Raw genomic sequence first — 25,271 nt, 5'->3', positions numbered from 1 at the left:
AAAAAAAAAAAAGAGAAAGAAAAAAGAAAGCTTATCAGAGAAAGACAATCCAGATTATTGTAATTGATTATTGTAATTGGTTTTTTAATCATTTTTGTTCTGGTCATAAAACAGCAAACGTAAAGATTTTTTTCACTGAACCGAAAAAAATTTGCTATGGTTTTAGAAGAAGAAATCGGCCACTTTCCATTTTTTTATTTTTAAGATTTTATTTGGAGTTTGTTTATTTCTGCTGCACATAATCAATCTTTATCACACTATGAAAGCGATCTACAGTGGGGAGCCTTCCAGAGAGTACACAGCATAAAAGCATTCCTATACATTTATATACAGGTTTCCCACCGAGTCATATGTACATGCCAACCAAAGCTAAGAGGTCAAGAAACAAGAGAACGTGTAAAACTGAAGCCAACGTCAAGAAAATATTGCTAACTCTGTTGATTATGGTATAGATTTAAATAATGGACTGCTCTAGACTTCGTGTATGCCACGATAAATTAAAAATGTCCAAACATTTCCAGAGTCTAGGATGTTTGCTTCCTGGTTCAGCTTTAGCCAGCCTGACACATTTCTTCACTGGTGAAGAGTCACTTCTCCGACTGAAGAAATCTTAGCTTACAAAGAGAAAAAATGAAATGTAGGCAGGAGATTTGAACGCAGAGAAGAAGAGAGACGCAAAATGGGCCTTTTGGTTCATCTTCACTTCACGTCTGTAATTACAAGGAGACTAAGTGTTTCACTCGGAGGCTTTCCAAAAGCCAAAAACGAAATAAATAAGGATGGTTTTGACTTTAACATGAGAAAATAAAGTGCACAGACAGTAATGCACTGACGTAAAAAAAAAAATAAAATAGCTCGTTACGCAATCACCCAAAAGGCAGTCTTTACGATGGAGGAGCATATTCCTGTGGAGGGCAAAGGAAGGAAGGAAGGAAGGAAGGAAGGAAGGAAAGAAGCAAGGAAGGAAGTGGGGATATTTATGACGCGCCTCTTCAAACACTAAGATGGAAATGTGTTTTTGTGTTATTAGTTGATCATTTTTACCATCATAGTAAAATCTTGGTGTGAGACACCTCCCGGTGCATTAACGCCACGACATCTTCTAGGAAAAATGAAGGTTCATCCACTTTTAGTTACATTCATGAATCATTACAGGTGAGGACGGACGTGGATAAACGAATAAACTGGATTCCTCTTTTATAGTAGCAGCATAACCTCACGCTGAAAATAATAATAATAATAAAAATCCTGCCTTGAGTTCTATTTATTTAAGCGAGAAAAGGAAAAATTCCCCAAACAAAATCATCATCTATCTAAAAAGATACAAATTAAAAAAAAAAAAAAAAAAAAGGAGCATAATTTCTGGGGGGTTTTTTTTGGGCCGGTTGGTTTCTACCCTGTTTACGTGACTTGATGTTTATCTAATTTATTATGGAATAATAATAATAATAATAATAATAATAATAAAAGTAATTGCGCTTAATAGACAATAATTTGCGTCTGTTTTTGAGAACTCTTTCATCAGCAAAAATGTTACCCTTAAAATAATACAAATAAACATCTAAACTACAGAAACATCAACCGCCTCTCCTTGCTTAAGCAAAAAAAAAAAAAAATTATATATATATAACTTTAATAATAATAATTCATAGGGCTGTAAAAGGCTCCCTGACACTCCAGGATCTAAACAGTCTGTACCAAGATCTCTCTCCAATATGTCATTGATGATTTAATATTGATTATTTTTCTCCCACATAATAAATACAAATAAATTGAAGTTGATATTTCTTCCCCTACAAATTTCAATGTGAGATTATGACCCTGCCATAAAAGATTTATCCATCTAAAGGCGCTCCACACATCGGTACCATGAGGCTCAAAAAGGACAGGAAAAAGATCTGCTGGCATCAGAACGCACGACGCTGCCGCCGACGCCTTAAGAATCAGTGCGAACTGTTTGGGAGGTTCCATGAAGTCATGAGGATATAAAGTGGAGCACTTTTTAAAAAGGAGACACTACGGATGGATGCCTCTGATTTAATTCTCTTTAAAATTTGCCCGTTCCCTCCCCCTGCTCGTTCCCCGGCTGTGTTCCTGCTGGTTCTATCTGGTCTCCAGCGTTTTGCCCTCCAGGACCAGCTGAATCTCTTTGGCGTCCAGCGTCTCGTACATGAGCAGAGCGTCGGCCAGGTTCTTGTGCTCCTTGGCGTGAGACTTCAGCAGGGATTTGGCACGCTCGTAGGAGTCCTGAACAAAACAAAGAAACAAAACAGGTGTTACACAAGGCTTACAGGAGCAGAGAAGGTTCATATGTGTAGATACGATCGAGGTTGACCTTCAGCAGAACCCTGACTTCTTGCTCCACAGCAGCTTGTGTCTCCGGACTTTGGGCTGTCAGGTCGGAGTAGGTCATCACGCCCAACTGAGAGACAGGGAGCGGAGTCAGAGCGCAAACAAGCACCACGTTTTTCTGCCTTCAGCTGAAAGTTTTCGGCTTACCTTCTCACACATCCCGTATCTGGTCACCATCATCTTAGCGATCCTGGTGGCGCTGTCGAAGTCGCTCGATGCGCCTTAAAAAAGGAGGAGCGACAACACCTCGTTTATGTCAACGTATTTTGAAGTGTCGCATTAGAAAAGGTTGTTGGAAACCGCAAAGTTCGACATAACTTCCTCAATTTTGAGAAGAAGTTTAGACGCCGTCTTGAGTTAATGCGCGAAAGGGGAGATGGGAACAGATTAGCTCGATGGGTTCTGAGATCAATGAATTTTCCCATCCACTAGGCTGTGTGCCTTACCAGAGGCATGGAGAACTCTCTGGTTCTCTGAGATGTGCACTCCGTGCTAGTTTGCAACCTCTGCTTCCTGTTTGCTACAGAAATACAAAACGTCAACATCTGACGAAATTACGCTTTGTGTAGCCTGGTTGATTTGCTCCAAACTAGCAGAAGGAAACGCCTAAGTTAAATTTTTTTTTCTTTAAAAGAAAAGAAAAAAATGACATTTAAAAGAAATTTACTCAAAATTCGTAAGCCAATTAGATGGAAACATAGCTACGCTAAACATTAGGGCGATATGGCATAAAAATTAAATCTCTTTAATCAATGTATTTCCTCCCTTTGCTTTCTTTTCTAAAAACTAAATTACAAATGACAGAAAACATTTTCAAAAAGTGAATTTTAGTTCAAACGTTCCTTCTGCAAGTTGGATGAGAGCTTATGAAAATTTTTGCTCAGTTATGTTAATAATATTAGCAGAATAAAGGTGTGATTTTACGAGAGTTACGTCTTAAAATTACAAGAAAGTTGTTTTACTGAGAAAATAACTCGGATAATTAATTTTTATTTTTCATGTTGAAGTTCTCGTAGCATTACTGTTTAATTCTCCTAACATTACGATTATGTTCTTGTATAATTATGACTTTACTCTCCTAATTAACACAAAGTTGACTTGAATTCAAAGTCCAAATAAATAGAAACTGTAAAACGCACTGGTCAAACAAGATGGCCGCCCTGGGGGTGCTGATATCGTTCTGAAGTACGGAAACTCAAAGAGTTCATTGATGGAAGAAAAAAATCCAGATTTACCAAAAATTTAATAGTCAAAAAGCAAAATAAAAATGAATTAATTTATAAATCTATCTATCTCCCAGTCCTAGTAAACAATGTTCTATACTTCCTTCTCCCTATCACCTCCTAAAGGGGCTGTTTCCTACCTGTTGTGATGTTTTCGTGGCCAAAAATAATCTCCTCTGCCACACGGCCGCCCATACTGACGTCCATCTGTGCCAGAAGCTGAGAGCGAGTCTCGCTCCACCTGTCGTTCTCTGGGAGCATGGACACCTGGAGGACGGAGAGGCCGTCAAATGTTTACATCACGCTAATAAAAACCCCCATCATAGTTCAAAAGAAGAAACTAGATCTGGATTCCCCTACGTGTCCCAGACTCGGGCCTCTGGGCATGATGGTGGCCTTGTTGATCGGCATGGCGTCTTTGGTGTAGTACGCTACGATGGCGTGACCAGACTCATGGTACGCCGTGATGAGCTTGTTCTTCTGGTCTATTTCTGCACTTCTTCTCTCAGGGCCTTGAAGAAAAAAAGCGAGGAAGACGAGGACGTTCAGGGTCTCCTCTAGATGTAACTGATGGCGGCGCTCTGCCACAGCAAAATAAACGCCTCCACACCTTTCAGAATTGAGCTTTTTTTTTGTTTTTCACATGTTAGGACAGACAGATGCTTACATAGATAGATATATGCATGCACACTTATACTAACCACCATCAGAGTTTGAAATGAATTTAAATATCATGGAACGTTAATATTTTTGTCTGTCTGTCTGTGAAGGTGGCTACTGTGCGCTGCTATCAGGAGTGAAGTAAAACTAGACGACAGTCCGAAGTAGAGGGAAAGAACCGGCGAAAGAACATTATCTAAGGAAGATTAAGTTGAATGCATTTTTAGTTGAAGCCTTTGAAAACAATCCTAATGGTTACACATGCTACATTTGAACAACAATAATGAAGTTAACATAGTTTGGCCTTCATGCGTAACGTTCCAGGTACATTTTGATGGCTTCCTGATCCTGGTATTTAATCAGCAGCATCGTGCCATCCTCCCTCCCCATAAACTCTCCTGGGCAGCCCTGCCAGCCCACCACCACGGTTTAAAAACATCCTTGAGGAAACTCTGGCTTGAGTTCATTTCCAGGAGCTGGAACGCCCGTAAATGAACTCCGGTCTGCGACTACGCCGGCGTGGCGTTACACACCCATGAGGATTTTGTCTTTAGCGAACTCCAGCTCCTTCATGGTGACCATGTCTTTGCCATCGACCGCTGCCTTCAAGGCGGCCTGGTTCACCAGATTTTCCAGATCGGCGCCAGAGAATCCGACTGTTCCCCGGGCGATGACGTTGGCCTCAATGGCTGCGGACAGAACAGAGAACAGGCGTGTAGTCGGGGAATAGTTTGGATGTGGTAGTAGCAGCTTTGTTTAAATGCTTTATCATACTATATTACTGTATCACAAAATACTTGGGTGTACAGAAAGTGGACATACAATGCTTTACAAAAGTGTTCAGGCCTCCTGAGTGAATATTTTTCAGAAAATTACACCTGTGAGAGTTTGTGGCATCTTTCCATCGCTTTGCACATTTACAAGCTTTAGATTATTTCACCAGTTTGACTAGATGAGAACAACTATGAGTGTCAATGTCTGGATTTAAATCCAGACATTGTGTTGAGCATTTTAAATGATCTAAACTAATCAGTTTTAGCTCTGACTCTATGTCCAGAGTCGTCTTAATTCATCTTCCCATCAGCTCTGACCAGCTTACCTTTTGAATGATTGATTTATTTACGCAGCTTCTCTCAATAAGCCTGATATGCTTTTGTTACCAGGCATTTTACTTAAAATCAGTTCAATAAATGCAGAAAAATGTGAAACAATTCAGAAAAAAGTCTGCATATCTTCTCTTCTTCTTTGATATTTTGCTGGTAGTTTCTGTTTTATTCCCGGGTTCGCTGCCCCTCATACAGATGTGCTGCACTCTGACCGGACGAGCCCCCACAGAGAAAACTCTGCCCCCCTCATCTCAATGTGAACATGAAATAGCAAGAGTGTGAAATAACTTGATTCGGATGAAGTAATGCTAACAGAATCTAACCTCGATCTACTTTGATCTTCTTCAGGTACCAGTTGAGAATCTCCGTCCGTCCCTTCACGTCTGGTTTGGGTACGGTCACCTGCATGTCAAAACGCCCCGGGCGGATCAGCGCGCTTCGAACACAAACACAGAAACAGAGTAAACGCGCAGCTGTGCAGAACCTGAACGGCGGGTACTGCATTACCCAGCGACATAAAACATACTTATCCAGAGCCTCTGGGAAGTTAGTTGCTCCGATGATGATCACCCCTTCATTAGGCTTAAACCTAGAAGAAGAGCTGGTCAGTGTCTCTGGGGACATTTTCTGATTGGCTTGAACAAATGCTCAGCTTGGAAGATGGGAGATTTTTTAAAATAACAACGAGCCAAATTAAAAATATGTTTCCGAGATTACCCGTCCATCTCAGCAAGCAGCTGGTTGATGGTCTGTCTGGAGTAAGGGTGCATAGGAGACTCGATCCTTTTCCCTCCCACGCTGTCCAGTTCGTCAATGAAGATCACACACGGAGCGTTAGCTTTAGCCTCCCCTGAGAAAACAGCAGCTACATCTAAATGAATGCCGCAGTTTTTTTTTTTTTTTTTAAATATGTTACCCGTTGAAGTAAACAAAGCTCAAGGGATTGATAATCACCGTGGATGTGATTCATAGAGATATGATGATACAAAACACAACTGCAATGATTTTTCTAAATAAGACTTTTCTATATAATTTTGAATCTAAAATGTATTTCATGAAATCCACAAAGGCTCAAGACAAAAATAAAGAAACAATCAAATGTAGACATGCGCGTACACTACTTCTAATATGGGGTTAAATGTCTTATGGACATTGAAAATTTTAATTCAAATTCAAAAATGCTTCATTGAATTTCCTTTTTGAAAATTAAAGCTTTAGTATGGAACTTTTAATTAAAAAAAATATGTTTTTACATATTTGTTAAAACTGTCACCATGTTGTGACAGTATAATACAGATAACCTGTGAAAAAACAGATTTCCTCAACTTCCTTCTTGTGCTGTTATTGCCATCTGAAGAAATACACCAAAAACAACCAATCAGAGCCAAGGGAGGGACTTAGTGCTGTCAATCAACCTAGTGTATATGCTGGTAAATGTGCTAATGGCAGGAAACCCTTTTAACCGTTAAATATTCCAGCCTCAAAAGGAGACGCCCGATACAACCAGTATGACATTCATGTCCATGATGAGAGTAAACTTCTTTAGGCTCCCAAAGAAGGAAAAACTACCCACTGAAAAGGTTCCTGATGCGACTCGCTCCAACGCCAACAAACATTTCGTCAAACTCTGAACCAGAGGCGTAGTAAAATGGCACGTCGGCCTCTCCGGCCACGGCTCGGGCCAGCAGAGTTTTTCCTGTCCCTGGAGGACCAACGAGCAGAACGCCTGAAATAAAAACAGACGCAAGAGAAAGTTCAAATAAAACAACAAAAAAAAAGATGCCACAACTAAACTTGTCACTAATAAATTAAAATGAGCTCCATAGTTTCCATTCTAATGATTAATATTTTTTGGAGGGAAACATTGTTCACGGAGAAATCATAATTTTATTCATAGGTTTGATTGTCTTTGGCTTTTATTTACATTTTGTTTATTGTTATTGGTTGTTATGTTTTTTATTTTGGATGTTCATTTTTGTGAAGAAAACCTCACACTGCAACTTGGAGATTTCAGAGGGCAAACTTGCATTATTATGCCATCATAAATATATTAGGGCTGCAACTAACAATTATTTTAGTAATCGATTATTTTGGCTTTTAATCGGATAAAAAAATTGACACACTTTGCACTTAACTACTTAAGCTTGTTTGTTTTTTGGGGGGTGGGAGGGTTTAAACACAGTATATGAAATACATTAAAACTTGCGAATAATTCAGTTACTTTTGTGAATGAGGACATCTTTTCTTCCGAAAATGCAATAACATATCATGCCTTCATTTTTTAAACAAAAAAAAAACAAAAATCAAAAAAAGACGTTTATATTTACTGACTAGTAATGAATTTATTTTTAAATGGATTTATAATTTTATTTTACATAATTTAAACCAGCTGAGTTCTGGGTTGAACATATTAAAGAAAGTTTTTCACCTTATTATTCAGTTTTGGCTTCATTTCTGCTCTGACTGTGTTGTTCTTTGAGAAAATTCTATCTGTTTTAGAGTCTGCATACTCCCAAACACAATTATTCAATCACTAAATTGGTTGATGATTATTTCAACGATCGATTAATCGTGATTAAACATGATTAATTGTTTCAGCCCTAAAGCATTTCACTTGAAAACGGTCTCAAAACAGCATCATCGTTTTTTCACCCGTGACCTCTCACCCTTTGGAAGCTTTCCTCCGAGGGCCGTGAACTTCTGCGGGTTCTTCAGGAACTCCACCACCTCCTGTAGCTCATTTTTGGCCTCCTCGACGCCCTTCACGTGCTCGAACGTCACGTTTTTCACCTGCACCGGGTCCACGGCTGAGTCCAGGCCTGTTGTTGTTCGGAAGCGCACTGTCCAAGTTCAATACAGCACAGGAACGTTATCTAGTCAGAGCAGCGAGCGGCTCAGTTGTGCATTGAGCTGAAGCTGAGCTCCGTGGAAAACGTTTACACCCGATTTAAGCCGATCAAGCAGCTAAAAATCCGAATCGAAAATATGAAAGTAATTTTCTGTAACTGGGAAAATAAAAAAAGAGAGAAAAGAGGAGAGGCGGACGTTTACCAGATATGAACGGAGTCTTGGAGATGCCGTAGAGCCCGACCAGAAGCAGGACCAGCAGGAACAGACGAGTTCTCCTCAGAGAGTCTGAACAGTCACAACAGAACCGTTTTAGTTCTGCTATCGGTTCTTCTCTCGGTCAGATCAGGAGTTAAAACTTGCCTTGGGTGCGCTGCGTCAGCGCCTGAGCTTTGAGGAAACCCTCAGCGAAGCCCCTCTTGAACGCCTCCTGCTGCCCATCAGGTATGTTCTTGTTCCTCAGCAGACCATCCAGGCTGTCAGCGTCCAGCCCCTTATCGCGCGTCAGGAGACCCTGTAGAGAAAAAATAAAAATGAAAAATACAAGACTGAGTAAAAGTATGAGTATGTTTTGTTTGATTACAAGAAAATTGTCACAATATTAGCAGACAAAAGATGCAATTTTACCAGAAGAACATCTTTAAATTTCAGAGAAAGTCTTGGATAATTACATTTTTATTTTTTGCGTTGAAATTCTCATAACTACTACCTTTGCAACTAGTACCAATATTACAAATTACTACTTTATTTTCCTAATATTTTAACTTTATTCTTGTATTTTTTAGATTTCACTGTCATGTTTTCCTTCAGAACCCACCTTGATAAACGATGGTGCGAACGTCTCGGAGTCGGCGGGCCGTTCGAAGGCCGACTGCACTCGCCTGGTTTTGGTCCTTAAAGTTTTGAAGCCTCGGCTCTGAAACATCGCTTGGAAAACCAACAGAGTCGTGAACACACCGGCTGAATTTATCACGCCGCACAGCAATACATTGCAGAACTTTGTAATTAATTTGGACTTATTAGTCTCTCAGTGATCACAGTCGACTAAACTGCTCATAAATGCAACTAATCAGCAACTACCTGGCCAGTGTTTCAGCTCTGTGCAGACCGTCTGAAGGGGAGACAGGCGCTTGTTTAAGTAGCCAGGAGGCATCAGGGGCAAGGCGCCCAACGAAAAGCCTGAGCAAAACAGACAACAACAGCCGTCTGTTAACTGTGAGACAACGAGATGAAAACACCAACAGGCTGCCATGACAACCGATGAAAAACTAAATATTTTTTTCTAAATAAAGCAGTTCGTTTTCACCGTGCTTATTGTGGAAAAAGGAGTGAGAGGAGAGGTGGGAGGTCCTCCATGACGACTGTCCCCAGGCCGGAGGAGGCGCTTCCTGCGGGCTCAGGCGTGGCAGCACCTGGCTCACCAACTCCTCCAGCTGCTGCTTTCCAAGATCGGACAAACCGAGCTCCCGTAGGTTCCCGGCGGACAGCGCGTACTGAAAAACACGCATGCAGACGACATGAAATGTGTGCTAAGGTTCAAGAACATTTGATTTTTGTTAAAACAAGGAGTACAGAGCTCTGTAACGCAATCTGATCTAAAGGAGTACTCCAAAAAATAAAAAAATTAAATCTGAATTTCAGAATGGTTATTAGAGTTTGACAGACTTTTCTCTACCCTGAATATTTTCCCACGTTTAGATTAATTAAACTTAACGGGTTGCAGCTTTTGATTGACGGCAGCACTCTCCTACTGTTACTAGAAAAACAAATCAAAATTCGCAGTATTTTTATATTTGTGTAGACTACAATACATACATGTTAAAACAAGTAAAAGAAGAAACAACACCTTGTACTTGTCTTCTAATTCAAATTAGGTCTTAATATTAGAAACAGATTACAAAATTACTTTTCGCATCATCAACCTTGTCATGATAAATTTTTCCTGCCGATAATTTGTCCCAAAAGTTATTGCGATAAATGATAACATTGTTGGTTTGAGACGATAATGCCACAAAAAAATGCAAGTTCGCTCTCTTAAACATTCGTGAACTTTAATTTCTAATGGACATTTAACACATAAAATGGACACTGAGATCTCTACATAAAATGCAAGACTGAAGACATTTGTCATCCACTATTAGGTAGAAAATGAGATAGACACGCATAAAATCAAATATTATACAAATGGAAATTATCGAGCTTGTTTTAATTTATCATGCGATTAATTGATTTATTTCTTATTGCAATAGGCTTGATTATAATCCATTCCATTCGCTTTGTCTCAGCATCTTGGTCACCAACTCCTCTGGTGTCGGAATCAAGGGAATTTGATGAACTGAAAACACCTTACACCCAAAGTGTGAGCGATTAGGACTTGAAATAACCTACCATAAGTTGAATCCAAACAATTCTCTGTGACTGTTAGTGAATATATTGTGCATCTTTATATATATATATATATATATATATATATATATATATATATATATATATATATATATATATATATATATATATATATATATATATATACATATATATATATACACACACACACAATTCTAGACTTGAGGAGGAAAAAACAAATCAAGAACATCTCACGAAAAGTTAATCAAGAACTCCAGCCAGACGATCAGAAACAAATGAAAGCATAATCTTAAAGCACAGATTGTTTACTGTGACTGAATCCGACTTGGTTTAAGGACAAAAAGACTGACATCAGATGATATCTGAACAATTTGACGTCGCCCAGAGTTGTTGCATTATACCTCTGTACGGTGCAGATCTTCATCCGGGACATGCTCCTTTTGTTTTCTTGACTTGCAGGTGGCACTGCTACTGCTTCCCACTGAGCTCTTCAGGGGGTGAAGGATGTTGATGAGGTGACTGAGAGGTAGAGTCACCTGCGATGATTCAAACAGCGGTGATCAAACCCCCATTTGTTGTCCCATAATTATGTTAAAGCTATATCTGAAACACGCTAACTATTCCGCGTATTACTATTACTCAATGTGGTGAAGCAAGGCTGGAACAGTTTAAATGTATACCAAGGTAGAATAGGAAAACATATGTACAATTGTTGAGTGTCCCTAAATGTCCACACAAACTAATAAGGTTTCATGAGATAAACAGCAGGGTCTGACCTAGCAGGCGAAGCCCAGCTGGGTAGGTCAGAAACAAAAACAACAACAATGCTAAAGCTAGCTCGGCCTTCTTGTTTCTTACCTGTGGCTGGACAGACATTGACAAGGAAAACATCATCGGCTAATATCCGCTGCGGCAGTCTGAGTCACTTTCTATCACTATTCCCGTAGAGTTAAAGGCGTCGGTATGCTCCCCTAAGCTTCTCTGCAGCAGGCATAGCAAGTTCAACTGCGAACTTCAGCAGAGCAGCACTGACACCGGCGGGGAGGATTAAACCGGATATGACGTCAAAGTTATTGTGGCAACAACAACAACAAAGGGGGTTCCTGTCGAAAATTATTTTGTTTTGATTAGTTCCGTTGGTTAAGAAAGTTGTAAATAATGGAGAATCAGCTCGAATAAATTCTTGAAGTGAATTTAAAATGACGTTTGTCTTAACAGAATAAATTGGTGGCGTTATAATGGTGACAAAGTGGCGGAGTAGTTGTGTTATGGGGTTTTTTTTTCTTGGCTTTTTTCTCGTGTTTTTGTTGTTGAGATATTGCATACTTAGACAATTATTCCCTGTGGTTTTTCATTCTTTGGATGCGAATTATTATTTTTTTGGTCTTATTTGTTTACTTTCAGACAATTGTTATGATGCGTAATCGTGGAAACAAGGTATTGTTTTAAAACTGGGAGCAGCTTAGTAGCGTTCAAAAAATGCACATAAAACCTGAACTATGACGCCAAATTCCAGAGCAAGTGAAACATAAACTACAGAATAAACTATTGAATATTGACATATCATATAAATATAGGGCCAGTGTAACAATACTTTTTAATATTTAATTTTAAAATATCAGGAAGCTTCTGACCTTTACGTGTTTTTATGATTTCTCTTTTGAATTATTTTGTTAGGACATAATTTGGAATAAATTTGTCTACAAAATACAACATACTAACATGATAAACAGAAACAATAGAAAAACAAAATAAACGTGTTTTCATTTTCCCCTTACAGTGCAAAAAATATATAGAATTTAAGAACAAAATGAGGTGGGGTAGAGTTGAGAAACTACATTACAAAAATAAAATAAAATTTCAAGAAGCAATGTGCTGATTATTGACGTTATCGACAATATTTTGGTTCGAATCACTCACTGCTACAGAGCAGAACCAGAGACCAAAGAAGAGTAAGTTCTACAAGAAAATTTTATTTCCTTTTTGGATAAAAACTGTATTTTTTTATTATTTTTTAGCTGGGTTAAAACTTCACATTTGTTTTGTTTTTTGTGTGCATCTTACCCAGCTGAGTTCCACTTAACACCCAGAATTTTTCTAACCCAAACAAAAATAGAGAATTTAACACGGAGTCCTTATTTTGCCTATTCGGGGCTTAAATTTCATTCCATTTTCTCTCCATTTGCACCCCATATATACAACTGGGATGGTTCATAGGCTAAATGAGCTGACTGTGGCAGCTTCTGTAGATTCACAAGCACAAATGCTCATAAACATGCCAGTATTTAAAAAAGAATAAATAAAAATGCAAATATCAGCTGAGGGAATCAATACTTAGTGCATGGAATGTTTTCAACAACCACAGACAATAACTTTAAACATTGACACAAGAACAAGTTTGTTACAAAAATGTTTTATTATACATTTCAAGTTTCATAGTCACATATTACAACTAGTCTTGCTGTAAGATTGTGTAAAATTTACATTATCTTAATTTATACTGTAAAACTGATGCATGATTAGCTAAGGCTAACATAGATTGTCTGTAGTATATGTTGCAAATGTAGGAGGAATTATGACATAAACACACACCTGAAACCACATACTGCAAACCTCGCAGTATGTGCAATAGAAGTTTCTTTGTTGCTTTTATTATTTTTCATTTTTTAAACGTATATGTTTTTCTTCTTTTCTTTTCCTCCACCTCTCAAGTTTTTTTTTTTCTAAATTACAAAAACCGACTCAGCGGTCAGCTTTTGACTCAGCTACCTCTCCATGTAAAAGGAGGAATCGTTATTTATTAGTGCACTGCAGCGACAAGCTACATATTAAAATCTCTGCTTGCTACATGAAATGTATATCAGATATTAAGAGAAATGCCCTCAACCTATTTAAATGTAAAAAAAATAAACAAATACGCATGTTAAACACTGATTTATTATTTATAAATATATCTTCCCAATACATTAAAATTAACTAAATTGCACAAACGTGATCCACCAAATAAATAATAACGAGAATCTAGAAAACTCCCAACACTGGTGAACTACAGTCACTGTATAATCATAAACTATCATTTCATTTCAGTCATTTTGTGGCTACAGGCTATAATTAAACCTTCTCACACACCTAACAGGGCTCCCCTGGCTTAGGAGAAACCACCAATTTCCTGCAGCTTTCAGATTTAAGTTTCATAACTCCACGTTTGGAACGTCGGCTGGAGCGAAGCCACAGGGAAACAAAAGTGCGTTTTTGGTTCCTGCAGAGTGTCAGAACCCTCACGGTATTTTCCTGTGAACAGAAGGGTGGAGACTGACTCGAAATAAAATATTAAAATCTAGTTAGCTTTTATTATTATCATTATTATTAGGCATGAATCCTGCTCACCTTCTTTTACGCTGGAAATAAAGTTGGACAAGCCAGTGGGTGACAAGAGGCCAGAGCGCCGTCAACACCACAGTGAGTGGAGAGAGATGGAAAGGCCACCAAGACGGCCTCAGGAGCTACAACACACACAGGCAGCCGACAGAAACCGAAATGAACAAATGATAACATTTTGGTAGCGACTGCAACACGTTTTGTAACATGTGAAAGCAGCTGCTCCTTCCACAGCCGTTATCGTGGATTACCCTTTTCATGCTGTTTTCCTTAGATCAGAAAATAAATATCTATGAAAGTGAAATGAAATGAAATGAAAGTCTTTATCTTTGGTTAAAGATGCATCATGCAACTTTTATTTATAAAACATATGATTTTATTTTTACGTATTTGTTAAAATTAATATTCTGCCTTCTCCCAGTGCTCCCAGCACTAACTACATTAGAACACCATTCAGAAACAGATCACTGCCAGGAGGGTCTTTGCGCCGTCAATAACTCTCATGCTCACCCCTTCTCCTGCTTGCTCTTTGCTAAGCTATCGCTGGTTCACCACAACATAACCTGCCACTAATGCTAATGCTAGGTCGCACAGCCACAACTAAACGTTTTCCTGTAACAGTAAGTTGTTTTTCCACCATTAGCACCATGTGCTAATGGTGGAAAAACACCATTTTTTCCACCATTAGCAATCACCATTAGTTGATTGCGCTAAGACAATCAACTTGTCTTAGCGCTGTCAAGTTGATTGACAGCGCTAAGACAGCCCTCCTGGCTCTGACTGACTGTTTTGACCGACAGTAGGAGTGCTGAGGAGTCGGAGGAGCTCAGATTTTTCACAGATTATCTGTCTCATACAAAACTGTCACAACATAAAGACAGTTTTAATAATTATGGAAAAAACATGTTTTGTAAACATGCCGCTTTAATGCAAAATGTTACTCATTATTCCAAAAACTATCTTTTTTATTGAGGTAATGGGATATTTGTCAGGGGAGAAACATCATTTTTGAGCTCATAAAATGATTATGAGTAAAAACAATTATAGCTTTCTGAGCTTCACACAAAAACTGGTTACCATGGTGCAAATTTACGCGTCACTGCCTGAACCTTACCAAAGTGGCTAGACGACAAAATCTTTGGTATCTCGGCACACTTTAAATGAGACAAAACTAGGTTACAAGTAACTTTTCAGCAAATCTAGAGATTGTTTTAAGTCCTTAATAGTGATTTTTTAAAAAAAGCACTAGTTCCACTGCCAGATTATTTCACTAGCAGGACATTTTTTTCCATTTCATCTATGTTTTTCTATGTTCTTTTGAACGGTAGAAAATATTAATATTTTATTTTTTACAGGAAGCTGTTTAGTTTAGCAGGAAGCTACTATTGTGTAATTACCGTCTTAATCTAGATTTTAAACGATTCGGATGTGGTTTTAACAGATGATCCTCACTGACATGTTCAATGTTTTTTAAAGCTGGGTCTGATGTTAGTGTCTTCACGTCATCGCATCATGTAAATCCCACAACCAAATACGTGAATAAGTTCCTCACTGCTACCTAAATGCCTCCTTTATTATCATTGTGCACACTTAAAGCTTCAAATGATTTTATGTCCAGCAGATGGTTGCATTAAATACAAATATCATTCAAAAAATCAAGTGAAGAGGAATCGTTTTTTTTCTAAAACTTAAAAGTTGCATCCGTTGTCCACGCCTTCTTAAATAAGATAATTACACAAGTAAATCCAGAATATATTTTTTAACCCCTTAAACGTTAACAGTTTGCCTGCATGCCATTTTTTCATCTTATGTTCTGGAGGTGAGAGTTATGATGATTTGATTTATTCAGGCAAAAAAAAGGAAAAAAGAAATTAATTCCTATGTGAAAAATAATTGCTACCTAAACCTATTAACTAGTTGTGCCAAGTTTTTTTTTTACGTAATTACATTTTTTTTTTGGCTTTTTTTTTTTTTTGCCAAAATCTATTTTGGCCAATAAATGACCATTAATAAAAGGTAACCATTAATTTTGTCAGCTCAAAACTAAAGAATCTCATGAAAATTTTATGCAGAAAACCTTATAGAAATATTTATGCCAGTGACGTTCACTCTTTGCTACTGTAATAATAAGAACGAAAACAGTGAGAAGACAGAAATGACGAGAACCTTTCGTGGGACAGGTAGGAAGCCTTCCTGTCTTGGAGACGGAGGTCTTGACTAAAAATAAGAAAATAAAGGCATCTTTGAGGATACGCAGACCGTTGTCAGTAAACGAGGTGAGCAAAAAATGTGACGTAAAACAGAACAAGTCCGGATGCCGCTGAAGCAAATAAAGCAGCCGGCGGTTCTGGTTGATCACCTGTGACCTGGTGAGCTCTTCTAGAGCGTGCAGCCTGTGCAGCACGTCGGCCATGTTGTGCTGCAGCCTCTGCAGAGCAGCTGCTATTTGCTCGTTCGTGTTTCCCCTCGTAGCAACGGCAGGATGTCTGCTCCGCAACACGCAACCACAGGCAGCGTCTGCGCTTGCACAACGCAGAGGGAAGCAGGTGGCTCTGGGCGAACCTGCGACAGAACAAGAGATGCATCGAAGAGCAAGAACTTTGTGGGGAAAATCAACGTTTTAAAGGGGGGGTATTATGCAAAATTCGACTTTTTTGAGCTAAAGATCGCGTTATAATTTTATTCCCTCATCAAAAACAAACCTGTAGTGTTGCCTTGATTATTTCATGCATATTTGAGAAATCCCTTAATCTCCCATGGGAACGATTGTGTGCAAAAGGTTTGGTTGGACCTAGCCCCACCTTCAGGGATGAAGCTCCTCCTCCGAGCTGCAGTTTTCAAGCTATAGAGTTTCTACCTCACGGAGTTTCAGAAACACCAGGAGTTTTTAAAACGACAGAGCCCCAATTTCAAGGCGTTAAATTATAAAGTCAAATTTAGTATTTGATACATGTAGCAATTTAAAAAAAAAAGAGAAACTGAAGTTAACGCAGTTACTTGATTGTGCTATAAAATGGCACTAAATGCCTGGAGAACACGTAATACTGCCCCTTTAGTGATGCAGTGTAATCAGGGGAAACTACTGTAGGTTCACCTCGCCCTCGTTTCGACAAGGAGCTGCTGTGCTTTCTCAGAGCCGCTCTTTCTTTCATGTGGAAATCTCCCGCCGGTCCTTCGTCTTCAGCATCTTTCAGGGTTGTGCTGCTCTCAAACCAAACGTCGCTCGTCTTCGCCGATGTAGCTCCCGATCCGGGGGACCGGCCTTTAGACGGAGGCAGCCGCTGCGCATGCAAACGAGAGTCGGGGAGAGGAGAAAAGAGTTACACACCGATTATAGACAACCACCTGCACCATGAATAGTGGTTTTCTTTGAGGTCCGACTGAAAGACTGCAATTTTTTTAAAGCAGTGTAATAAACAAGAAATGAGACACGTTTTTTATTTTTTTTTATTTTAAATGTAGTAGTTTTGAATCCAATAGAGAATAAAGACAGACACTGCAAAAACACAAGTATTTTTGGTCTAGTGTCTAGTGCACGTATCCCAGTACACTGGAAATAAGACTAAACTAATTTACATGCAACTTTCCAGCAAAATATAGGAGCTTGCTTAAGTCAACAATTCCTTAATCTTGATGAAAAAGTAAAACTTCCACTGGCAGATTATTTCAGTCATAATGCAACATTTTTCCCGTGTTACAAAGGAAATAATCTGCCAGTGGAACTAGAACTTTTTCTTTTTATCAGCATTAAGGAAACATTGACATAGTTCTCATATCTTTCCGAAAAGTTACTTGTAAGTTAGTTTTGTCTTATTTTAAGTGTGCTAAGATATTTGCACTAGAAACTAGAACAAAAATATTTTGTAAGCTTTTGTATTTTTGCAAGTGTATAAGTTAATTCCAGTATCAAAAAGGTGTCGCAAACCGTTATCGGATTTCTATCCGATAACTTTACAAAGTGCTGTAATGTACTTCCTGTAGGTCGATGTGTTTATAGGCTGAAAATTGTGAGACTTTCTAGCTTTATATTTAAAAATCCAAACTACCATCTGCCAATCAATCCAATCAGGAGTAAACTTTACGGTTCAGAGCTGCGTTGTTTATCTGACTGGTACATCTCCAGTTCTGATGTTTATTTTCATCGGGGAGACGAAGAGACACGGCAAACCTCCTCCATGGCCAGATGCTCCATTGAGTCACAGAACTCCTCGTTGTCAGAGTCTGTGGGTCGACAGTTCCGCTCAGGATTCGCATTGTGGTCGTCTGAGTGGCCAGAAAACAAAGCATACCAAAAACATAAATGTGTTACCAGAAAAAACAAAACACTAATCCCATCCATCTAATAATTGAATATTTGGTTTGAAAATCTGACAGTGAAACTGCTTCACTAGCACACAAGCCAACATTGGAGTGTTGTTTCCATTAAATCAGAAACACAATTTAAAAAAAAATAAATAAAAAATGTTTGTTCACACGATAAGTCATTAGAAATCATTCCACGCCATGATTCTCCAACTACTTCCAGCAGGAAATAGTTGTCACACTTTTCTCATGTGACAACATGAGAAACATAAATAAATACATAAATATCAACTAATATTGGTTGATATTTAGAAATCAACCAATTTCTAAATATTCTGAATCATTTCCCCCAAAATCACTTGATCGCCAAAACTTATCAAAAATCAATTTGTTCCTCCCCCCAAGTAGGCCATGTTTCCATTAAGCAAATTTTGTTTTTGAAATGTCAAATTGCACAACTGGATGGTCAATGGAAAGTCAGCTGCTGACTAACTTCAGAACTATGTAGAAAAGATTCAATTGAAAAAATAAAATCAAGTTGAAAAGGAAAAAATGTCTCAAGGTCGTAGTGTCTGCAAAGACATGAAGCTCTGATAAAGTGAGGGGGGGAAGCTGTGTTTTATTTTCATTGAGTTCCATTGTTTTTTTTCAAAAGTTCAGGAAAAAACATTTACCAAGTTCATATTAAGAGCTATATAGTGATATAATGTTACCTGAAGTTTTCCTCTTTTTTTTTTGCATTTAGTGAAAGAAGATTAATTTTTCATATCCGATTGTTCTTACTGGGACTATTTTTGACCCAGTAATAATGTGGGGGATCCTACCGTTAAAGTATCCATTAAAGTGCAGATATGGGTTGTGGAGCCCAGTGGGCTCCATGGAACAGGCCAGCTCCTCCTCCTCCACCTCGCTGTTCAGGGAGCTGTGCGTGCCGTTGGTGAAGGACGACACGCTGGGCTCCAGGCTGCTGTTCGACCCCTTAGTGTCAGAGCGCCACCTTCTATCCTCCACGGTTAAAAAGCGTGGGTCCTGGTCCCAATCTGGGGTCAAAAAAACAACAACAAAAAAAACAGGAACATTTGACAATGTCTCTTTTTATCTTTGAATTTCTGCTTTTTTCGTTGTACCTCTGGTCTCCACGTTGTCGGCGCAGAAGTCTTCATTCCAGTTCTCCCTGCTTTCCTGTGTTATGACTTTGTCTCCCTCTGCCTCCTCGCTGCTCACACTTCGTCTCAGGGCACTGAGGTCTCTGTCTCTCTCCTGGACATTTTGAATGTCCTCCCACAGATCCCCATAGCCTGAAATGTGACAAACAGCACTTCAGAGTCTACAGTGTCTTACCAAACATTCACAGCACTTAAACCTAAAGATAAAAACCTTTTTCAGCTGCGGGAAAGACTGACGTGGAACACTTCATTTTGATTTTTTTTTCTGATGTAAAACATCTGATAATTTTTTCCACACAGTTTAAAACTAAGGTGTCAAAGTCAAAACCTTTGACACCTAGCTTAGTGCTATCAGCGTAGCATGCTAGCAGCAATTGTTGCTGGGCTTACATTTACTCTTCGTATGACTAAAAGATGCTTTCCGTGATAAAATTCTCATTGTATGTCAGGAGAAAACCCTTTAAAAAACATATGTAGTCGTGTTTGTTTAGCAAAAGTTTTATTCATGTCCTCTTGTACAAGTTTGAGGCAGGCATTTACCTCCAGCTGTTCAGGCAGCAAATAAAGAGATCTTATCATGTGACCATTCACACTAGCTATATGAAAATGATATTACCTAAGAGAGCCAAAGCAAAACTTTTACAGCTTCCAAAAGTAAAGAAAAGAAACTACAGGTTATTCATATCTTCAAATTTATTGATACTCATATGGACAGTCTCAGGGGTTTTAAAACATAATTGATTGGAATTTATTGTGACAGCAATAAATCAAAATCTTATGATAACTGATGAATGATACGATAACTATATACCCATGAGGGGTGAATACTTACGTAAATGTGATTAATTGGTTTTCAATTTTTTACAAAACTGTAATATAATTGCACATTTCATTCTGTTTACATTACATTACTTGTCACATTTACTGTATTTTTTTTTAATAAGAGCTATCGTGAGTGTTTTCCCCAGGTATCTGGTTTTTATTGCATGTTTTTACTTTTATACATATTGCACCAATTTGCACCAATTTAATTTCCCTTTGGGATCAATAAAGAATTTTTGAATTTAATTAATTGTTTCCAGTTTTGTCTATGTCTTTTATACTACTGGTTGTTTTGGCAATAAAGTGAAATTGAACTGAATTGAAACAAGGGCGATTCATGTGGAAAAGCCCCATAGGGAGGATCAATACTTTTGCAAGAAGCAGAACATTATGCGCACACACACACGCACACCCACGCTCACACACTCACATAAGCTTTGACCAATTCTGAATTCTGCATGAACACAGGTCAATTAAATACAACATAAACAATGAAAACACACATTTGATCTAATGTCCGCTCTTTAACTAGACCAAGCTAATGCACAACACAACCCATCTCTACTGAGTCTAAAGCAACTAACGTCAAAGACTTGCCTTCCATCGTTGGCTTCTTAATCGATTTAATCAGCTCCTCTAATGATACGAACACATGGCAAAAACACAGTATGCTCTTATTACATTTGATGTGCCTTTAGGTCTGAAGCAGCATGAACGTTGGGTTGTTACTTATCTTCTTTACCTGAGTGATCCGCAAAAGGCCTGGTGAAGGGCCTCCTGACTGACTGGTTTCCTTCCTCCTCTCCGTCCACCTCGGTGTAGAAGTTGCCAAGCGTCTGCACCAGCTCTGTAACTTCCTCTGAGATTGGGATGGTCTCCAAAATCTGACAGCAATGCGCACGCACGCACGCACGCACGCACGCACGCACGCACGCACGCACGCACGCACGCACGCACGCGCACACACACACACACACACACACAGCAGAGTTCCAGTGGATATGACACCAACTCAGTAGCACAGAAGTCCAATGTCTTTTTTTCTGGGCAGTTAACACGGACGTGTCAACGCTCGTGCACAAATGTTGATGCACGGAGCAAAACTCGAATAAGTTACTGTAGTCTATGCTTCTGTTTTGTGGGAAAGCAGCTTACCAGCTGGATGTGCTCTATGTAATTCTTCATGGCTTCCTCTTTTGTCATGTTTCCCAGAGAGCTCCATGCGTCCCTGACAACACAGTCCAAGTTCAACACAGAGGAAAGAGATGAATGCCATATAACTCAAGCGAAGTCGTCTATCTGAAAGTCTTTTTCAGAAAATTAATAAAGCAGTAAGCTTTGGGTAGTGATCAAATGCAATGCCTTGAAAAGAGTATTACAACACAACCCTTAAGTTTCATTTATATTTTAAATTATTTTTTTTTAATAAAAGCTTTGGCCTTTTTTTCTTTGAAAGTTAGCTGAAGCTCAGTGAGATTGGGTGGGTCTTTGGATATCACTTTTTAAGTCTTGCCACAGTTGTTTTTTTCCACTAGAAAATAAATCCCAATCTTTATCCCTTTTGACCTTCAACAGGGTTTCTTCCTTCCTAAACAAACCCAGTGTTTAAGTCTCTCCATTAACCATAAACCTTCCTGTCCCTGCTGATGAACAGCATCCCCATGACAGGTCTGTTAATGATGACAGAGGCCAGAAAGTTCACCTTTGGTCTTGTCTAACATGAGCACTGCTTTTCAGATGTTTGCTGTATCGTTTCTACTTCCATGATCTTTGGGACTCACTGAGCTGCATGGTTTAGACGTTTCCCTGTCGTCACATCCCTGGTTAAAGTAAATGAGTTTGCAGGGATGTTATGGAGCAGGGGAACATGTAAAAACATGGAGGATAGCAAGCCCAAAGGACCACTGGTGTGCATAACTTGTGGCAAACTGAAAACTTGACTTCTTCTAAAGCTGCAGAATAACTTATTTTTCACATATATTTTTTTAAACTGTCACCATGACATAGTATGAGACATATGATCTTCCAAAAAACAATAAATAAAAAATTCAAGCTGTCCCACCTAGTGCTACGATTGCCATCTGCAGAAATACATGTGCAGGAGCATGATTAACAGCGCTAAGACCCGCTTCCTTGCTCTGATTGGTACCTCTCTGTTTAGAAGGAGGCCCACATCTTGGAACCAGTTATGCAGAACCTTTTATTTTTGAATAATGGACTGATCTGCCACCAAAAACAATCGGTTGTTCTGAATTTGATTTAAGATTATCCCTGAAAATGGGGATGACAACAACATATTAACACCACAATGTTTAAATTTTTGCTGGTTTTTACAACCATATTGACTAAACAAAATAACAGTTCCAAGGCAATGCAGATGATCTCCAAAGCATGGATGAGCTCTAATAAAGTCATCTTTGCATATTTTTAAGTTTAATTCAGCTTAAAAAAAAGTTAAAGTTTACCATTTAGCTTTGCCTCCAGTGTCCCAGAAGCCAGTCGGTCTGGGGAAGTGACAGGGCCCCAAGGTGGCCTGCTTATAGTAGCTATAAAACATCAGCATCATGTCATCAGAAGGCTGGAAAGGACCTAAGAAATGAAGAAGAAGACCTATGACATGATGATATTTAAAACCTCTTTTCTTTTTAAATATACAATTTAAAAGATTCCTTTTCAGAATTGTGTGTTAATCCATGATCTAAGCCTCTAGACCAGACAAACCACGGACTCCATTAATCACGGCTCTTTATCCTTGTGCAGCAGCTTTATGAGAGCGCGGGGGGGCAGGAGTGACAGCTCCGCATGTAGGTCAGTCACCTGGATTGTTTACACTCCACAAGGCGCGCACGTTACATGGACTACTGCGCACAATTAGACAACTCTGGGTTTATTTTATAATTGCCCTTTCTTTTTTCAGAACAGATCGGGATGATTCATCACCTTCATCCGGCAAACTCCGGATCACTTTAACCGCAGCCGTAAATTTCGCCTCCAGGCTGTACTCGTCCTCCTCGTCCTCCTCCTCCTTCTTCTTCTCCTGCTGCGCCATGCCGAGTCCACGCGGGGATGACATGAAAGGAGCCTCAGATCTTGGACGAGAATTTAAAAAAATCAAGGTGGATCAGAGAGTGTCCGATGAAGGGTGCAGTCCCCCTGCCCTGCAGCCTATGGAGAGAAACAGAAGATACGCATGCTTTCAATCCTCGAGGGCAGCCGGCACCCTGCATGTTTTAGTTCTCTCGCTAGTGGTAGTATCAATTTCCTCAGCAAGTCAGTGTTCTCCTTAGGCCTTCTAACGAGCCATCATTTGATGCAGGTGTGTAAAACCAGGGAGAGAAATAAAACATGCTCTCGAGGACCGACTTTGGACACCCCTGGTCTATAATATTCGCGTAACCCATTAAATCTGTTGCAACCTATGTGCTTTCTTTTTTTTTTCTTTTTATTTAAAGTCATATTTCCCCCAACCTCCCATTTCTGATTTTGAAGAAACCCACCTTATTACTTCATAAAGCCGGTGTCTGCCTGCAGTGTTGAAGCAGAGAGCCAATCTCCTCTCGGGTTAAGGATGAGCCCAGCAGTTAACGCTTGAGCGCTACTCGTTTGTGGGAAATGTAGTTCATAGCAGCAAGAGCCACGCTGTAAGAGGTTCGCCTCCCACCGCTGAAGGCGTTCAAATCCCACAAACCTCCTTTACTGGGGGGATTTAAAACACAGGTTGGTTATGGGAAATGTAGTCTTAAAACATGTTTAGTCTATGCAGCAAAAAGCTGAAACCCCGTTTGTAGCTTTAAGAAGTCAGTCTGCCATATCTTTGGAAATGCATGTCATGCGCTCTGGATTTATTTGAGCGTTATCACAATGATTTATGTAAATTTCGGACAAATGTTTTACTTACAAATATAGAAAATAAGGATTGATTTGAATTATATTAGTCCAAGTTTGCTTATTCACTATTGTCTTATAAGACAACAGGGAATGATAAAGTATCTATCTATCTATCTATCTATCTATCTATCTATCTATCTATCTATCTATCTATCTATCTATCTATCTATCTATCTATCTATCTATCTATCTATCTATCTATCTATCTATCTATCTATCTATCTATCTATCTATCTATCTATCTATCTATCTATTCTGTCGGGCGATAGGAGCGAGGGGGTTTATGGGAAATGTAAGCTTTGTTCAGCAAAATCTGAAAATAAACGCTGGTGAATGCATACTTGATATTTGTCATATCAATTTCATGTAATTTTACAAGTTAAAAAAAATCTATTTAATTTAGAAATTTTATTTTTAATACGGAAAATTTGGGATTTCTGTATTTCATAGAATGCTCGATATTGTTGACAATTCAGATTTGTGAGTATATTTGTGTTATTGGATGACAAGAGCAAGATATTTTTTAAATTAATTTAGTATTCAATTTGTAAATTCACTTCAACTTTATTTGATGATATACGTCAGAGAGATTAAATGTACACCTCCATTTGTGATTTATTATTGTAATTAAAATTTTAATAATTATTACAGGCTTTTTTTTACTATGACAGTTAAATATAAAAAAGACAAAAATTGTATAATCTATTTATATTACCATATTAAATATTACTTTTCTATACTAATTAAATGAAAACTACTAAAATATTATACGACCATATAATTACGTGTAAAACCGCCGCAGCGAAATCTGATTGGTTAGCTCCTCCCCCCTCTCGGTTTCTGAACCAATGAGCGCTGTCCGTTTACAACGTAGCTGCGATTAGTCACGCACTGTTGTGAATCTGAGGCCAGCGCGGAGCGACAATGCCAGACGGGGGAGCCCCTTTCTCAGCAACACAGCACAGCATCACAGCCTCGCCTCACTGAAAAAAAAGACGGGCAGGAGAGCAATGCAAAGGGATGTAAGATGGCAGAGCTACAAATGCTATTAGAGGAGGAAATCCCGGCCGGTAAAAGAGCGCTGGTGGAAAGCTATCAGAACCTGTCCCGGGTTGCAGAATACTGTGAAAACAATTATGTTCAGGTAAGTAGAGGCCGCT

General features: G+C 38.9%; 3 protein-coding genes across 9 annotated transcripts in view; 1 reads left to right on the top strand and 2 right to left on the bottom strand.

The window, feature by feature from the left end:
• Positions 1-189: 189 nt before the first annotated feature.
• LOC106908053 (ATP-dependent zinc metalloprotease YME1L1-like) lies at positions 190-11,625 on the bottom strand. Of its 2 annotated transcripts, none has more exons than XM_014974009.2 (18): positions 11,414-11,625; positions 10,957-11,091; positions 9,495-9,681; positions 9,269-9,367; positions 9,006-9,115; positions 8,552-8,702; positions 8,393-8,476; positions 8,008-8,181; positions 6,915-7,067; positions 6,059-6,191; positions 5,868-5,930; positions 5,665-5,777; positions 4,769-4,924; positions 3,936-4,087; positions 3,716-3,842; positions 2,500-2,573; positions 2,336-2,422; positions 190-2,247 (listed from the first exon to the last, which is right to left on the bottom strand). In XM_014974009.2, the coding sequence occupies exons 1-18, from the start codon at positions 11,447-11,449 to the stop codon at positions 2,104-2,106; spliced, it is 2,178 nt and encodes a 725-aa protein (XP_014829495.2). In that variant the 5' UTR covers positions 11,450-11,625; the 3' UTR covers positions 190-2,103. The 2 variants fall into 2 exon arrangements, with proteins under 2 accessions (XP_014829495.2, XP_014829496.2); XM_014974010.2 differs by having other exon boundaries at positions 8,008-8,160.
• Positions 11,626-12,952: 1,327 nt separating this feature from the next.
• Positions 12,953-23,966, bottom strand: LOC106928306 (acyl-CoA-binding domain-containing protein 5-B-like). Of its 5 annotated transcripts, none has more exons than XM_088014755.1 (13): positions 23,721-23,966; positions 23,164-23,312; positions 22,689-22,812; positions 21,379-21,451; positions 20,966-21,107; positions 19,363-19,533; positions 19,060-19,275; positions 18,102-18,196; positions 17,028-17,214; positions 16,293-16,495; positions 16,100-16,150; positions 13,943-14,058; positions 12,953-13,867 (listed from the first exon to the last, which is right to left on the bottom strand). In XM_088014755.1, the coding sequence occupies exons 2-13, from the start codon at positions 23,294-23,296 to the stop codon at positions 13,834-13,836; spliced, it is 1,545 nt and encodes a 514-aa protein (XP_087870881.1). In that variant the 5' UTR covers positions 23,297-23,312; positions 23,721-23,966; the 3' UTR covers positions 12,953-13,833. The 5 variants fall into 5 exon arrangements, with proteins under 5 accessions (XP_087870881.1, XP_087870880.1, XP_087870882.1 ...); XM_088014754.1 differs by having other exon boundaries at positions 23,164-23,388; positions 23,721-23,965; XM_088014756.1 differs by having other exon boundaries at positions 12,953-13,846; positions 23,164-23,388; positions 23,721-23,964.
• Positions 23,967-24,878: 912 nt separating this feature from the next.
• The window catches only part of LOC106928308 (abl interactor 1-like), an 89,260-nt gene continuing 88,867 nt past the window's right edge, over positions 24,879-25,271 (top strand). Inside the window, exon 1 of one of the 2 annotated variants that reach the window (XM_015004466.2) lies at positions 24,879-25,255. In XM_015004466.2, the coding sequence (XP_014859952.1) occupies positions 25,139-25,255 (117 nt within the window). In that variant the 5' untranslated portion in view covers positions 24,879-25,138. The remainder of the gene's footprint in view (positions 25,256-25,271) is intronic. The other variant, XM_088014598.1, reaches the window with a different exon arrangement.

The sequence above is a fragment of the Poecilia mexicana genome, unplaced genomic scaffold, assembly GCF_051168715.1.
Source record: "Poecilia mexicana isolate PSO_F unplaced genomic scaffold, ASM5116871v1 scaffold_17, whole genome shotgun sequence".
NCBI classification, from domain to species: Eukaryota; Metazoa; Chordata; class Actinopteri; order Cyprinodontiformes; family Poeciliidae; genus Poecilia; species Poecilia mexicana.
Note: the sequence above shows the minus strand (reverse complement) of the source record. Positions and strands in the feature narration are given on the sequence as shown.

What these genes read in the sequence shown, in the direction of transcription:
- LOC106928306 (XM_088014755.1), bottom strand. Translation starts at nt 23,296, where the DNA reads ATGTCATCCCCGCGTGGACTCGGCATGGCGCAGCAGGAGAAGAAGAAG. An exon ending in CGACAACGTGGAGACCAGAG is followed by an intron (nt 19,276 to 19,362) that starts GTACAACGAAAA and finishes TTTTGACCCCAG; the next exon opens with ATTGGGACCAGGACCCACGC. An exon ending in TATTTCCAGCGTAAAAGAAG is followed by an intron (nt 13,868 to 13,942) that starts GTGAGCAGGATT and finishes ATTTCGAGTCAG; the next exon opens with TCTCCACCCTTCTGTTCACA.
- LOC106908053 (XM_014974009.2), bottom strand. Translation starts at nt 11,449, where the DNA reads ATGATGTTTTCCTTGTCAATGTCTGTCCAGCCACAG. An exon ending in CTTTTTCCACAATAAGCACG is followed by an intron (nt 9,368 to 9,494) that starts GTGAAAACGAAC and finishes TGTTTTGCTCAG; the next exon opens with GCTTTTCGTTGGGCGCCTTG. An exon ending in AGAGCTGAAACACTGGCCAG is followed by an intron (nt 9,116 to 9,268) that starts GTAGTTGCTGAT and finishes TGGTTTTCCAAG; the next exon opens with CGATGTTTCAGAGCCGAGGC.